Source organism: Oratosquilla oratoria, chromosome 13 (genome assembly GCF_046742065.1).
Source record: "Oratosquilla oratoria isolate Oo_2021 chromosome 13, ASM4674206v1, whole genome shotgun sequence".
Lineage (NCBI taxonomy): Eukaryota > Metazoa > Arthropoda > Malacostraca > Stomatopoda > Squillidae > Oratosquilla > Oratosquilla oratoria.
Window position 1 is genome coordinate 19,269,035 of NC_134789.1, and position 13,961 is coordinate 19,282,995.

Genomic DNA, 13,961 nt, shown 5'->3' on the forward strand with positions numbered 1-13,961 from the left:
GGTGAGGATAGGTGGTGGTGGGAAGTGAGGATAGGTGGGAGAGAGATGAGGATAGTGGTGGAGGGAGGTAAGGATAGATGGTGGAGGGAGGTAAGGATAGATAGTGGAGGGAGGTGAGGATAGGTTGTGGGGGAGGTGAGGATAGGTGGAGAGAGGTGAGGATAGTGGTGGAGATAGGTGAGGATAGGTGGAGGGAGGTGATGATAGTGGTAGATGGAGGTGAGGATAGTAGTGAAGGGAGGTCAGGATAGTGGTGGAGGGAGGTGAGGATAGTGGTGGAGGGAGGTGAGGATGTTGGGAGGGAAAAGAGAATGGTAGGAGGGTGCGATGATATAGAGGAACGTGAATTGTTGGGATGGTGATGGAGGAGGAGGAGGAGGACCAGGAGGAGTAGGAGGAGGAGTAGAGTGGGAGGAGGAGTAGTAGTGTGGGATGAGGATGATGAGGAGGACGAGTAAGAGGAGGAGGAGGAGGAGGAGGAGGAGGAGGAGGAGGAGGAGGAGGAGGAGGAGGAGGAGGAGGAGGACGAGTAAGAGGAGGAGGAGGAGGAGGAGGAGGAGGACGAGTAAGAGGAGGAGGAGGAGGAGGAGGAGGAGGAGTAAGAGGAGGAGGAGTAAGAGGAGGAGGAGTAAGAGGAGGAGGAGTAAGAGGAGGAGGAGTAAGAGGAGGAGGAGTAAGAGGAGGAGTAAGAGGAGGAGGAGGAGTAGGATGAAGAGGACGAGGAAGAGGACGAGGAAGAGTACGAGAAGTAGGAGGACGATGAGGAGAAGGAGGACAAGTAAAAGGAGGAGGACGAGGAGGACGAGCAGGACAAGGAAGAGGAGGAGAAGGACGTTTCGATGACGGAAAGCCAACAACGCCGAGTGATGATGACCTTTCTTCTCCTCGAGAGTGACGTCATCAGTAGTGTCAAACGCTCATTTAACTTTGGGATTTCCCTTCCACGTCAGTTTCCGAGAACTCCTTATGGAAGACCCTGAGGACGACTCTACTGGGGCAGGATTTATAAGGATTACTTGAACTTTAAAACCCCTTGTTAAATGTCAAAACCCCCTTTCACTTGACTTGTCAATCGGTTAGTGTACCACCACAAGTTATGCTCTTTATAATTCCTTTATATAATGCTCTGTGCATCATCATTATTATTACTATTACTATGTTTTACAGTAAAAGTATTTTATAATTTAATTTAATCTTGGAAAGAGAGATGAAACATGGAATTCTCACAGTGACCTAAGTCAAAAGGATAAACCACACTTTAAAAGAGGAAGAGGAGGAGTAATTGTTTTAAGACTGCCAATGCAATATTTTTATTATTATTTTACCCCTAATTAATAGCCATTATGCATACCTTCATTCCCAAAACACTACTTCTCCTTCAATAATGGTTGCTGCAGAAGCAGCAGCAGGAGTATTAGTAGTAAAAAATAATAACAACAATAACTGTCCCAGATCTGTTTAGAAAGAATCTTTGGATTGTTGTCTGTGTTGTACTAATGTGGCTCCTTCTTGGTCACTAACTGATTGTACGAGGAGGGAAGCAGTTGCCTTTGACACAATGATTTCCCTACAGATAGCACTGGTATCACAAATGAAAAGAAAAGAAAAGAAAATTTTACATACACACACACACACATATAATCCAAAGTCCCTTTCCTTTTATCGGGAGGGTGTCAAAGTCAATGCAAATGCACTAATATACACAAAATCCATTTAACACCCCTCCCTTTAAGCCCTCTAAAATGAAGGTTCATCCCTGTCCCCTTACCACAATGCTCAGGTCAAAGGCAATGCAGTTGGGCATAGCACTTAACAGAGCCCAAAAGCTGGATCTGGTTTATCCCCCACTCATTATATGATGGCCCTCTCCTCACCCACTCCATAAAATATGAAGCAGATGAGAACATCCCTTGCAATTACGCCTTGTTTTTACTTGTCTGTAGTAGACAAGAATCCTGGCCAGGTATCTGGAGACTGGATAGAGGCATATTGAAAAAAGCGGCAGGAAAACTAACATATACCAACAATACATGGGGGTAATGCATCCCTGTTTAGACCCATAACACAGTGACTTAGCACAAAAGGATGTTCTTGTCTGCTCCATTAATTGTTTTGAATAGATGAGGATGAGGGTCACCATAAAATTAAGTGGTGAGGGTCATCTAGTTCTGGCTGTTGGGCCCTCCTGTGGAAGTTCCATGTCTTGATGCCCAGGGATGCCCATGGATGCCTAGCACAGCAAAGCTCCTAAAACTAGGGCATTTAAAAGGTACAGACAATTTATATAAAATCCTGTTTTCTAATTTAAGATAACCCAATAATTCGTTGAATCCAACATCAATGGTCATTCCATTTAGGATGACCAGCAATATGGCTTTTGCTAGAATAGCCTGTGGCATCCTTATTCACGTCCCCTTTACATCAGTGACACGTCATGGAACAATACAAGAATTTTGCCTCTATGAATACTAATTAGGTTCAAGTATTCAACTAAAGGCCTCACAACCATTATACATAAATATACCAAAGGCTCTTCCCCTCCATTCTCTACTTTAGGAAGAAAATACTTTTTCATGAAGTATAAAATGGATGCCTATTGTCAACATTACCATTATACTTCCTGGAAATGCATCTTCTTTCTTCTTCAAAACATCTCAGCATCCAATTCTTCACCACAGTAATGAGCATTCCTTATTCAAAACTTTAAATATTCTAACAACATACATTATCTCATAAATTTATGCCACTGCCCTCATCACACACATTATAATGCCTATGTCATAATATTTTATTAGCTTTGAAGTCTGGCATTCCAATTCATCAGCTCAAAAATTCCTCTCTACAACACGGGAACAGCCTTAGGTTCTTTACACATCTCTTTATAAAAACTACTTGCTTACCAGAGCCTACAAACAGTCCTTGTTTTGACAATGGCTTTAATACATGCACAGCGGAGCAGCAATAACATGTATCTATTAGAAAAGTGCCTCCAGAGTCACGAACCCTCCGAGGTCACTGCAATTCCAAGCAAGAAAAAAATACATAAAGACAAGTTCCCCCCCATAAAAGATACCACGGGTACTCACTTTTCGAGCCTGCGTGTATGAGTGACTGTGGGATGGCCACAAGAGGTGACCACATTGCCCAGGGTGGTGGCTCGTCGGTGCATCCTCTCCGTCCACGAGCTCATAGCACGCCCTCACACCACCCACAACACCTTAGGAAGAACAAGCATATCTGTGCATTAATCCAAACATGCTAACTTAAAACAATATGCTGAAAACACTGAATTTAATTACAATATACAAAGAATACACTTCCCTTTCTTCATGTTTTTTCATTCAGTCCAACTGCCCAAGAGAATGCTTTATTTCTGGATGAAGCAAAAATAATCATCATATTGATTGGGCAAAGTCTTGGGTAAGTGTATGTGTTTAAGAGAAACATGATTGAATCACATTTGATATCAGACAAAATATATACGAGTTATGAGAATTTCAAATTTAATAAATTGCTGAGTGAATTAATCATTAAGAAATACCCACTATAAAGACCTAGTTATGTTAAGGTAGTGGGAGAGGCAGGGTTGGTGCATTTCTCCAAATACCTTTCATATGCCTTTACATTGGCATATGAATGATATTTGGAGAAATAAGTTGGATGACATAGAAAGAATGAGTGAAGAAAGACTAGTAAAAGAGGTGTGGAAGGCGGATGTGGAGGGAGTGAACACAAGGGGTCGACCTAGGAAGAGATGGAAGGATGGGGTTAAAGGGGCTTTGGGTAATAGGGGAATGTCTGTTGAGGAAGGATGGGAGAGGACAGAAGATAGGGGTGAATGGAGAATGGTTGTACATGGATGATGTTGTGATGCATGAGGTGGAATGGGTGGGGGATAGGGGGTGAGGGAGTGTGTATGAGAAATAATTTGATGCATCCTGAAGGGATTTCTCCCCGTCTTCTTTTCTGCATGAGGTGACAGAGAGGGGGGGGGGGGGTGTCGCTGATTTAATGAAGCGGCCTTGATGTGGATGTGCTGTGTCTTGTGACACTGCTTCTGACCTAGGGCACTGGGTGAAATGCAGAGATGACCTGTCATCCAGGAGGTGCCAAGATAAGAGGGAGGAAAGAGGGTTGAGTGTGATGAGGATGGAATGGGTGGGAGTGGTTTTATGCCTTGTTTTTTTGGCAAACTACCTTATATGGGGGGAAAAAGCCTTTGGTATATGTACAGTGCTCGACAATGATGTACGAACAGTTAGCGAGAATGAGTGATGAGGAGTGTTGAGGACGGTTTTTGCCGAAATGCACAATTTTATATAAAAAATTAGTATATGGTTGCATTATTTGACCTATTTTCTTTAAAATGTGTGATTTCCATGTAATTTGATCAAAGAGAAGTTACGTTTTTATCCTCTACAAAATTACCAACCACATACCGTCTGACTCACTAATTGCCAACCTCAACCAAACTGATGGTTTTTGCTCAAATGCACAATTTTATATGAAAAATTAGCATATGGTTGCATTATTTGACCTATTTTCTTTAAAATGTGTGATTTCCATGTAATTTGATCAAAGAGATGTTATGCTTTTATCCTCTGCAAAATTACCGACCACAGCTACGATTCGTCCAGCCCGCCATCTATGATCACTGGTGGTATGGATCAAACTACACTATATAAGTTTCTTACTATTGTGTTATCAGTGTAATAGATTGCATATAGTTAAATTATTTCGACTATTTTCTTTAAAATGTGTGATTTTCTTGTAATTTGACCAATCGTGCATTTCAGCAATAACCGTCGGACAGTATTCATAGCTGTGGTTGGCAATTTTGCAGAGGATAAAAACATAACTTCTCTTTGATCAAATTACATGGAAATCACACATTTTAAAGAAAACGAGTCAAATAATGCAACCATATGGTAATTTTTTATATACAATCGTGCATTTCAGCAAAAACTGTTCTTGTTCGAGTTTGGTTGGCTATTAATGAGTCGGACGATATTTGTAGCTGTGGTCAGTAACTTTGCAGAGGATAAAAACGTAACTTCTTTTTTATCAAATTACATGAAAATCACACATTTTAAAGAAAATAGGTCAAATAATGCAATCATGTGCTATTTTTTATATAAAATCGTGCATTTCAGCAAAAACCGTCCTTGTTTGAGTTTGGTCAGCTATGAGTGAGTCGGACGGTATTCATAGCTGTTGCCGGTAATTTTGCAGAGAATAAAAACATAACTTCTCTTTGATCAAATTGCATGGAAATCACACATTTTAAAGAAAATAGGTCAAATAATGCAACCATATGCTAATCTTTTATATAAAATTGTGCATTTCAGCAAAAACCGTTCTTGTTCGAGTTTGGTCGACTATGAGCGAGTCAGTCGGCAATTTTGCAAAGGATAAAAACGTAACTTCTCTTTGATCAAATTGCATGAAAATCACACATTTTAAAGAAAATAGGTCAAATAATGCAACCATATGCTAATTTTTTTTATATAAAATTGTACATTTCAGCAAAAACCGGACGTAATTCATAGCTGTTGTTGGTAATTTTGCAGAGGATAAAAACATAACTTCCCTTTGATCAAATTGCATGGAAATCACACATTTTAAAGAAAATAGGTCAAATAATGCAACCATATGCTAATTTTTATATAAAATTGTGCATTTGAGCAAAAACTGTCATTGTTTGGTTGAAGTCGGCAATTAGTGAGTCAGACGGTATGTGGTTGGTAATTTTGTAGAGGATAAAAACGTAACTTCTCTTTGATCAAATTACATGGAAATCACACATTTTAAAGAAAATAGGTCAAATAATGCAACCATATGCTAATTCTAATATAAAATTGTGCATTTCAGCAAAAACCGTCCTCAACACTCCTCATCACTCATTCTCGCTAACCATTCATACATCCTTGTTGAGCACTGTATGTACCTTTCATATACAGTCAGGGACTAGGGTTCTGCAACCAATGGCAGATCCACTCACACCAAAGTGAGTTTGTCAATTATGCCAATATAAGACATGAAGTCTTAACAGAATTAGTTTTCAGTACTTCCCAAAGTCAATAATAGCTAAATAAATTACACAAAAACTCTTGCATCTGTTATTCATTGCAATGTAAAATCAGCGATCGCATCCCCAAAATGTCGTCCGCTTCAGCCATTCTCCTAAAACCTACATGTAGCACCATCTACTTCACAGTGATGTAATCAATTGTGTTCATTCTTCATGTATTATAACTGTGTTTGATGAATGGTGATCATGTCAAGTGACAAAGGCTATTAAATATAAAATTTAGTAATTATGAAAATGAAGAAAAAACTATCGATGAAAATACATAACTGGGATGAAAAGAATAGGAGAAAATATGTAGAGAATAACATATAGAGCTCAGATAGACAGGCAGTATAAGAAAGGTTATGATAACTGCCCAGCAACAATGATATCATGCATGTATAGAATATATATGAGAAGCTAAATGATGGGGCTAGAGTCTCTTACAATGATACTAAATGGCCTTTGGTACATAAACAGACAATTTTTCTAAAAAATTAATTCTGTGAATTATTGTCAACTTTGGACCTAACCATATATAGTGTGGCTGTGGATTGTTGTCACATTGAAATTCTTTCAGTTCCTCTAAAGCATGTCTTGAAATAGCCATTCTCTGCATTAACAGTGTGGGGGAATCGGTAACCTCCAGTTCACCAACATAATCATGCCTAACACAATCTCATTTGATCATGCTTGATTAATCCCTACTTATGCCAGCAATGAAAGCTGACAAACCAGGTCAAATAATAGGTATTTGCAAGGCCAGAAAACCATTGCCAGCAATAATGTAAGAACTCAGTCTTCAGACTGACTGTACAGCAATGGGTCAAATGGCGGCAGGAGGAAGACAAGCTAACAACATTACCAAGAAGTGAAAGGCCAAAAGTGATGAGCTATCACAAAGAATAATTAATCATTACTACAGCAAGGGACAGACCCATGATGTCATCATTCAGACAACTTGTCACCTTCAACTGTGTTGTCACCCGCACCACAAGTAAGCATTTACATGAAGAAGGGGATGCACAGTCTTGTCCCAGAGGTTAACCCTTAGAATACAATGATGCAACAGGCTTGATCACATTTTCTATGTTTATAAACATTATGGGTGAAAGAGAATGAGTATAACAGCAGTATTTTTATATTTTCAATGCACAGTTTGTGATGCATCATCATACATCAGGTAACCTAATGTGCATGCAAATACTGGACTCGTATCAAAGAGGTTAAGGCAAGTTTCAGTCCCATACACAATGAGATATGGTTAGGGTTTTCTTAGCAATAGCTGGCTATGTACACAGGAGTCTGGAAAACTATAACATTCACAAATGGAAAAGTATTTACCTGTGGAATTTTCATGAAGACAATATAAGAAGACAAATTACTAGGCTATCAGGCTGAAAACATTACCAGCACTATGGAAAATGGAAGAAAATCACCATTATTTTGGGGAGTGGATGTAGCAACATGGCCAAAGAACTGACGAAAACAGAAAAATGATTTAATATCCTCATGTTCCTTCCACCCCAGGAATAGCTCCTTCCCTCTCCCTACCTCCCCCTCCCAGTTAAGTATATGTGACTTATGCCCCCATCCACCCGACTTTTCCATCCCCTCCACTATGCACACCTAATGATTCATTCACACTTTGCAGATTGTCTTGCCCATTTTCTACCCTTCACCAGCAAAGGCACTGAAAAAGCTATCATGAAACTGAAAAACTCACACAGAAAATCTAGGCAAGATATCATACTACCACCTGAATCACCTGGGCACCATGGCAATAAAAAGCCCAGACAGACATCTTTAACCCCTCATTGTTGTACAATAGCATCCCAACAACCAAGTAAAGAACACAGAATTTCCATTAGGTATTTTCAAAACCATATGTTACAACTCTATATCTAAGGACAATTGTACAATCATACAAAAGCACATACACATATACAGATCACAAAAAGTACTAATTAACAGATCATCAATATATGCCCCAGTGAACTCCTCTAAAAGTCAAACCAGAAGAGAAATCACTCCAGAGAAGTACGAGTTGCACTGGAACAACTACATCACCCAACACCAAAACATGACCAACATAGAATCAGCCTGACACCAACTATGATGCAACCACTACACAAAGGACAAGGACCAACTAATACTTCAGTTCTACTATCTGGACCATGAGGTGACCTAAAGCAGTCTGGAAAAAGGAACTTTGTAGTTACATATTTACTTTGATGATATGGTTTAATGTTATAAACTCCCCCTTATCAGGAGGCTTGGATGGTGCCCCTTACAGAGGACTTTTATAACAAATGAAAAAAATCATATCCATTCAAGATACATACATATACCAAAGGCTTTTTCCCCCTTACACAGGGGATAGCCAAAAAGAAAAAGGCATAGAAACCACTCCCACCCATTCCATTCCCTACATATTCCACTCCCCTCCACCCTCCTCCCTCCCTCTTATCTTGGCACCTCCTGGATGACAGGTCATCCCTGCATCTCACCCATTGCCATGGGTCAGGAGCAGTGTTGCAAGACACAGCACATCCACAGCAAGGCCGCTTCATAAATTCGGTGACCCCCCCCCTCCATCCCCTCATGCAGAAAAGGAGAAGACGGGGAGAAATTCCTTCAGGCTGCGTCAAATTTTTTCTCATACATACTTCCTCACCCCCCATCCCCCACCCACTCCCCCTCATGCATCACAGCATCATCCATACACAACCCTTCTCCATTCACCCCTATCTTCTGTCCTTTCCCATCCTTCCTCAACAGACATTCCTCTCTTTTGTAATGCCCCTTTCACCCCATCCATCCATCTCATCCTAGGATGCCCCACCTCTGCCTTCCACACCTCTTTTACTAATCTTTCTTCATTCATTCTTTCCATGTGTCCAAACCATCCTAATACTCTTTCATCTATTCAAGATGGCACAGGAATACTGGAGGTCCAGTCTGTACACATCATTTCCTCCCGTTTCTCCAAATGCTAAACAGCCCTATAAATTTTGCTTGCAATGAAGATGTTATGGAGAAATACTCTCTTACTCTTACTTCACCTATGGAGAAATACCCTCTTATTTCACCAAAGAGTTCAGAAAAGCACATTTAATCTAAAAAACAACTATACAAGTCCTAAAGCTTTTCCAATAAGAAGACACAATATCACATGTGAGCATCAAGGAAACAACAAGTGGTTGTGCTGTGCATGGTGTGGCACAAAACAACTATAGCCAACCATACCATGCAGGATTCAAATTCCAATTATCAATCCAGTTCCCCCCAAGTCTCTCTTGCAGAAGACCCACACTTCCCAGGTAACCAGCTACAGTCACTCAAGAAAAGATTTGTTTTTTTACAGTTATGATTGCATGATATATGGGAGAGGTGAGTGGTATTTACAATTCTAGCATAGAACTGTGCATCTATCATTTTCATATGATATTTTATGAGGAAGATTTTAGTTTTTATGTGAATATGTCCTATTGAAGTGGTTTTAGTGCATCCTCTCAATGCTTATTTTTGTATTGTTTGTAAAGTATCAAAGTTTTGCTATTTGTTGGGAACCGTGTTGTAGAAGCAGTCAAGGGTGGTTCATAGGAACAGTTTGAAGACAGTAGTCAAAGCTCCTTCCTATTGTTCAAAGTTCATGTTTGCAATGGATTTTAGTAGGTTTACTTTCTTGTTGATTTTCACTGTCAGATCTTTGAAATATGATTTGAAGGTCATACAAGTATCAACTGTAAAGCCTAGAATTTTAGCATTCATTTCCAATGGAAGCATTTGGCCATTCAACTTCACTGTGGAGATTTTTTTTTTTTTTTTTTTATGGTTGGCTGGAGTGGACAAGGTGAAAATACCTATTTGTGTACTTTTCCTAAGACTATATCTTTATTCAAAGTATTAATCATTAATATTTCTACCTGTTCTTATTTGACTTATAAATCCCTGAGTCCAATTTCAAACCTTTTAATCTCATTGATTCTGGGATGGTTAAAATTTCAGTCTACAGTGACTCCTTTCAATTGCACTTCTACCCTGTTAATTGCTCTTCAGTGTAATAAAGTCAACTTTATTACGCCACCATCCACAATTTGCAAGGCTTCATTTGTAGTTGATGAATTAGTCATTTCTGGGATTTCTTGAACATCTGAGTTCATTTCACTATATGTAGCTTTACTTTCTGTTGGTCTGGACCGCTCTGCCTCATTATCTAAAGTAAAAATGTTATCTTCCCTATCTATTTCTAAGGATTCTTTCATTCCTGTCACTGGTTGATTTAAAAATGGGATTAACTGTGATTTCACCAAGATCCCTAAATCAGCAGGACATATGACCATGTTCTCTTTTCTCATTGTTGCAAATACTATCAATAAATCTCCGGAATGTTCATTTGTATACAAGATGACTTCTAGTTCAACCTTACCTAATGTTTTTAAATGATTTCAGTTACTCCTTGTAACGAGTAATGGTTTGGTTCTAAGATTTTCACTCCTGGTTTCAACTGGTTTAAAACTCTACTAGTTATAACATTAACTACAGATCCTGTATTAATATTTGAATAGGTTTACTGAACACTCTACCAGCAATGAGAGGTCCTACAGAAGTCCTTCCAATTGTAATTGTCAGTTTATAACTATCTTGGATGTTGGAGTTTTCTTTCACCCTTCTATCACTCTTATCCTTAACACAATACTGTCTATTTGTATATATATGGGGAGTTTTGGAATATTGGTTTATTCTGTGTCTGGGGGTTTTCCTCTTGTTTCCTGGTGCATACAAAAATTTCTACATGTGTTTTATGCCCTTTTTATGATACATACAGAAAGGTGGGTTTCTACACTGAAACTCATCATGACCCTTATATTTGCAATTTCTACAAATAGTTCCATAATAACAGTCTTGTGCTTTATGTCCCCAAGTATTACAATTGAAACATACAATTCTAGTATCCCTGGATGGACTTCTTTCTGTCTATGTCCTAATTCTCCTTTCTTATACTCACTTCTAGAGTTCCTAGTTTCTTTCTGTTGTCCCACTGTCATCACATATGGATTTATGATTCTGGTCTCACTGTACCCTTGAAGAAGATAATCTACCTCCCCTAAATTCATACTGGACTTGAGATCTTTATATAGCTTTTCTGCCATTAAATCATCAGAATTTTTGGTTAACAATCCAAATGTGATTAATCTTATTATCTGAGAAACTTTCATTTTGTCACTAGATCTTTCTATCCAATCTGAATCTTTCAAGATAGAATTCATGTCTTTTGGCCATCTATCTAATCTAGCAAAGTATTCTGTGTCTGATTCACTTGTTCTAACTTTTGATCATTCTAACCAAAGACCTGATAAGACCCTGATCACACTTTGACATAAAATGTTAAATGAAGGCTTTTTTTATAGGCTTCATATTGGCTGATATCTTGCATTTGCTGGAAATTTATGATAAACCTAGCTCTACCTTTCTCAGGATCTACATTCTCCTTTAAAATTCCTAATTTTCCTTCTTCATATGTTATATTTTTTATTAAATTAATGTATTTATCAAGTTAGTGTTTACATTTTGTAACAACAGCATCTCTATCGATACCCTAGCTTATATTTACAAACATTAGGCAGTTAGCGAGAATATCTAACATCCAGGTAATATAATGAATACCTTTACACCTACCCTTCTATCTACCTAAATGTCTACCTCAACACCTACTGGCCTCTTACACAAGGTTACTGATGATTTCTGGGGCAAGGCTTCCTTTCTGTTATTTCCGAGCCATTGCTCTAGTTTGCTCAAGTATGCTTGGTTGTACTTTGCTGCTATTTTGTAGCTTCTATGTTGGGTTATAAATGTCAGGTCATCTATGTGCGAGTATATTAGTGTTAACTTCTGGATCAGGAGTTGGGAAACTGCTTAAGAAGAGACTGAACAGCGTTGCTGCGAGTATTGCACCCTGGAGGAAGTCCACTGTAGTCTTTTTGTTCCAAAAATTTGCTCGTTTTGGGTTACTCTGCACTATCTTTCTACAGTGAAGTTATTTCACCACTTCTTACCATTATTGTGAATATTTGACTCTTTGATCTTTTTTGATGGCACGTGTCTGGGGACTTTGTTTAACCTCTTCGATACGGTGACACCTATGTAAGCATCATGAGGCATGAGTGGGTTGTTGTTGTTGTCGTTCCCTAGACTGTCTGTCCGAGCAGTCCCGTCTCCCCAAGGAAGGCCACAGCCGAGACTGGGTTTTCCCACAAATCCTTTATAGAGTGTATGTTGTGTTGTTTGCGTGCATGATTGTGATAGGCCCCACCACAGAACACTTCTTATAACATTGGACATTAGTAAAGCTTTTGATGCTATCCCCCGCCACAACCTAACAAATAAAATATATAACACAGACATGCACAATAACACCAAAAGATGGCTGGCCAATTATCTGGCAGGCAGGAATGCTCATGTGTCATATAATGGCCAATCATCGCACATCAGAAACATTAAGAACGGAGTACCGCAGGGCTCAGTTCTATCCCCCACATTATTTAATCTATACATGCATGACTTACCCACGCCAGACACCTCAGAAATACAAATCTCTTCTTACGCAGACGACATAACAATCACATGCACACATCGTAACACAGACAAAGCTGCAGAAATAATCCAGCCTTACCTTGACACACTCAACACATGGTTCATCACAAACAGACTCAAAATAGCTCCAACCAAATCTACAGCAACACTTCTCACCAACTGGACAAAAGAACACAAATACATACCTCATCTCTACATCAACAACACTCTAATACCACACACAAACACACCGAAAATTCTTGGTGTAACATACGATACATCCATGTCTTTCAAACAACACCTCACAAACATAAAAAACAAATGCACACCTAGACTTAACGCACTTAAGTCAATCACTGGAACAACATTTGGACAAAACAAAGAAACTAATATAACAATATACAAACAATGTATACGCTCAGTGATGAATTATGCGAGTCCTGCATGGGCTCCTAATCTCAGTGAGACACACCACAACACCCTTCAAATCATACAAAACAAAGCCCTAAAAACAATTACAGGCTGCACAAATACATCACCTACAGACCATTTACACCATGAAACAAAAGTCCTCAAAGTCAAGGAACACCTTGACATGAGAGGCACACAAACACTTGCTGCAGCCACCACAAACACATCACACCCGTTACACTACATAGCAGAACACCCACACACACCAAGAAACATTAAAACTACACCCAAAGACCTTTATTACACAAAGATACTCTCTTCTCTTCCTCCACAACCACCAAATACCAGCCTCCGGAAACATATTCATAATCATATCACTCACCGCTCCATTAACACACTGAAAGACAACACACTGCTGCATGCCAGACCCCCTGATATCCACCCTTCTGAATCCTCTCTCCCACGTAAGGACAGAGTCCACTTGGCCAGACTGCGATGCGGTCACCACCCAGCACTTCTAAGCTACCAGAAGAGGCTGGACGACCGTGTTGTGAACAGCTGCCCAGGATGTAACACTTCACCCCATACCATACAACACATAATGGAAGGCATGAGTGGGTATACAAGAATGCCAGCATCGGCGTCTTGATTATATTTTGTAGTTGAATCCGGGTGACCCCCAAATTCTGTAAACTGGTTTAATCACATTTTCTGTGTTTATTATTACTTAAGAGCAAAAGAGAACAAGCAATACAGCAGTGACTTTATATTTTATAAAGTAAGTTGTGTGATGCATCGTATATTAGGTATCTGATGCTGCACACGAGGATTTGATATCATGTATCTGCCAGTTAGCCTACCAGGTCTACTATCTGCCAGCTCACCTGTCTACCAGCTCAACTGC

The 13,961-nt window shown here is 39.3% G+C and overlaps 1 protein-coding gene across 1 annotated transcript in view; it reads right to left on the minus strand.

The window, feature by feature from the left end:
- The window catches only part of LOC143032327 (rho GTPase-activating protein 20-like), a gene marked incomplete at its 3' end in the record, with an annotated part of 130,015 nt that overhangs the window by 100,346 nt on the left and 15,708 nt on the right, over nucleotides 1-13,961 (minus strand). Inside the window, 1 exon segment of the mRNA XM_076196880.1 lies at nucleotides 3,087-3,217. Within this exon segment, the coding sequence (XP_076052995.1) occupies nucleotides 3,087-3,190 (104 nt within the window).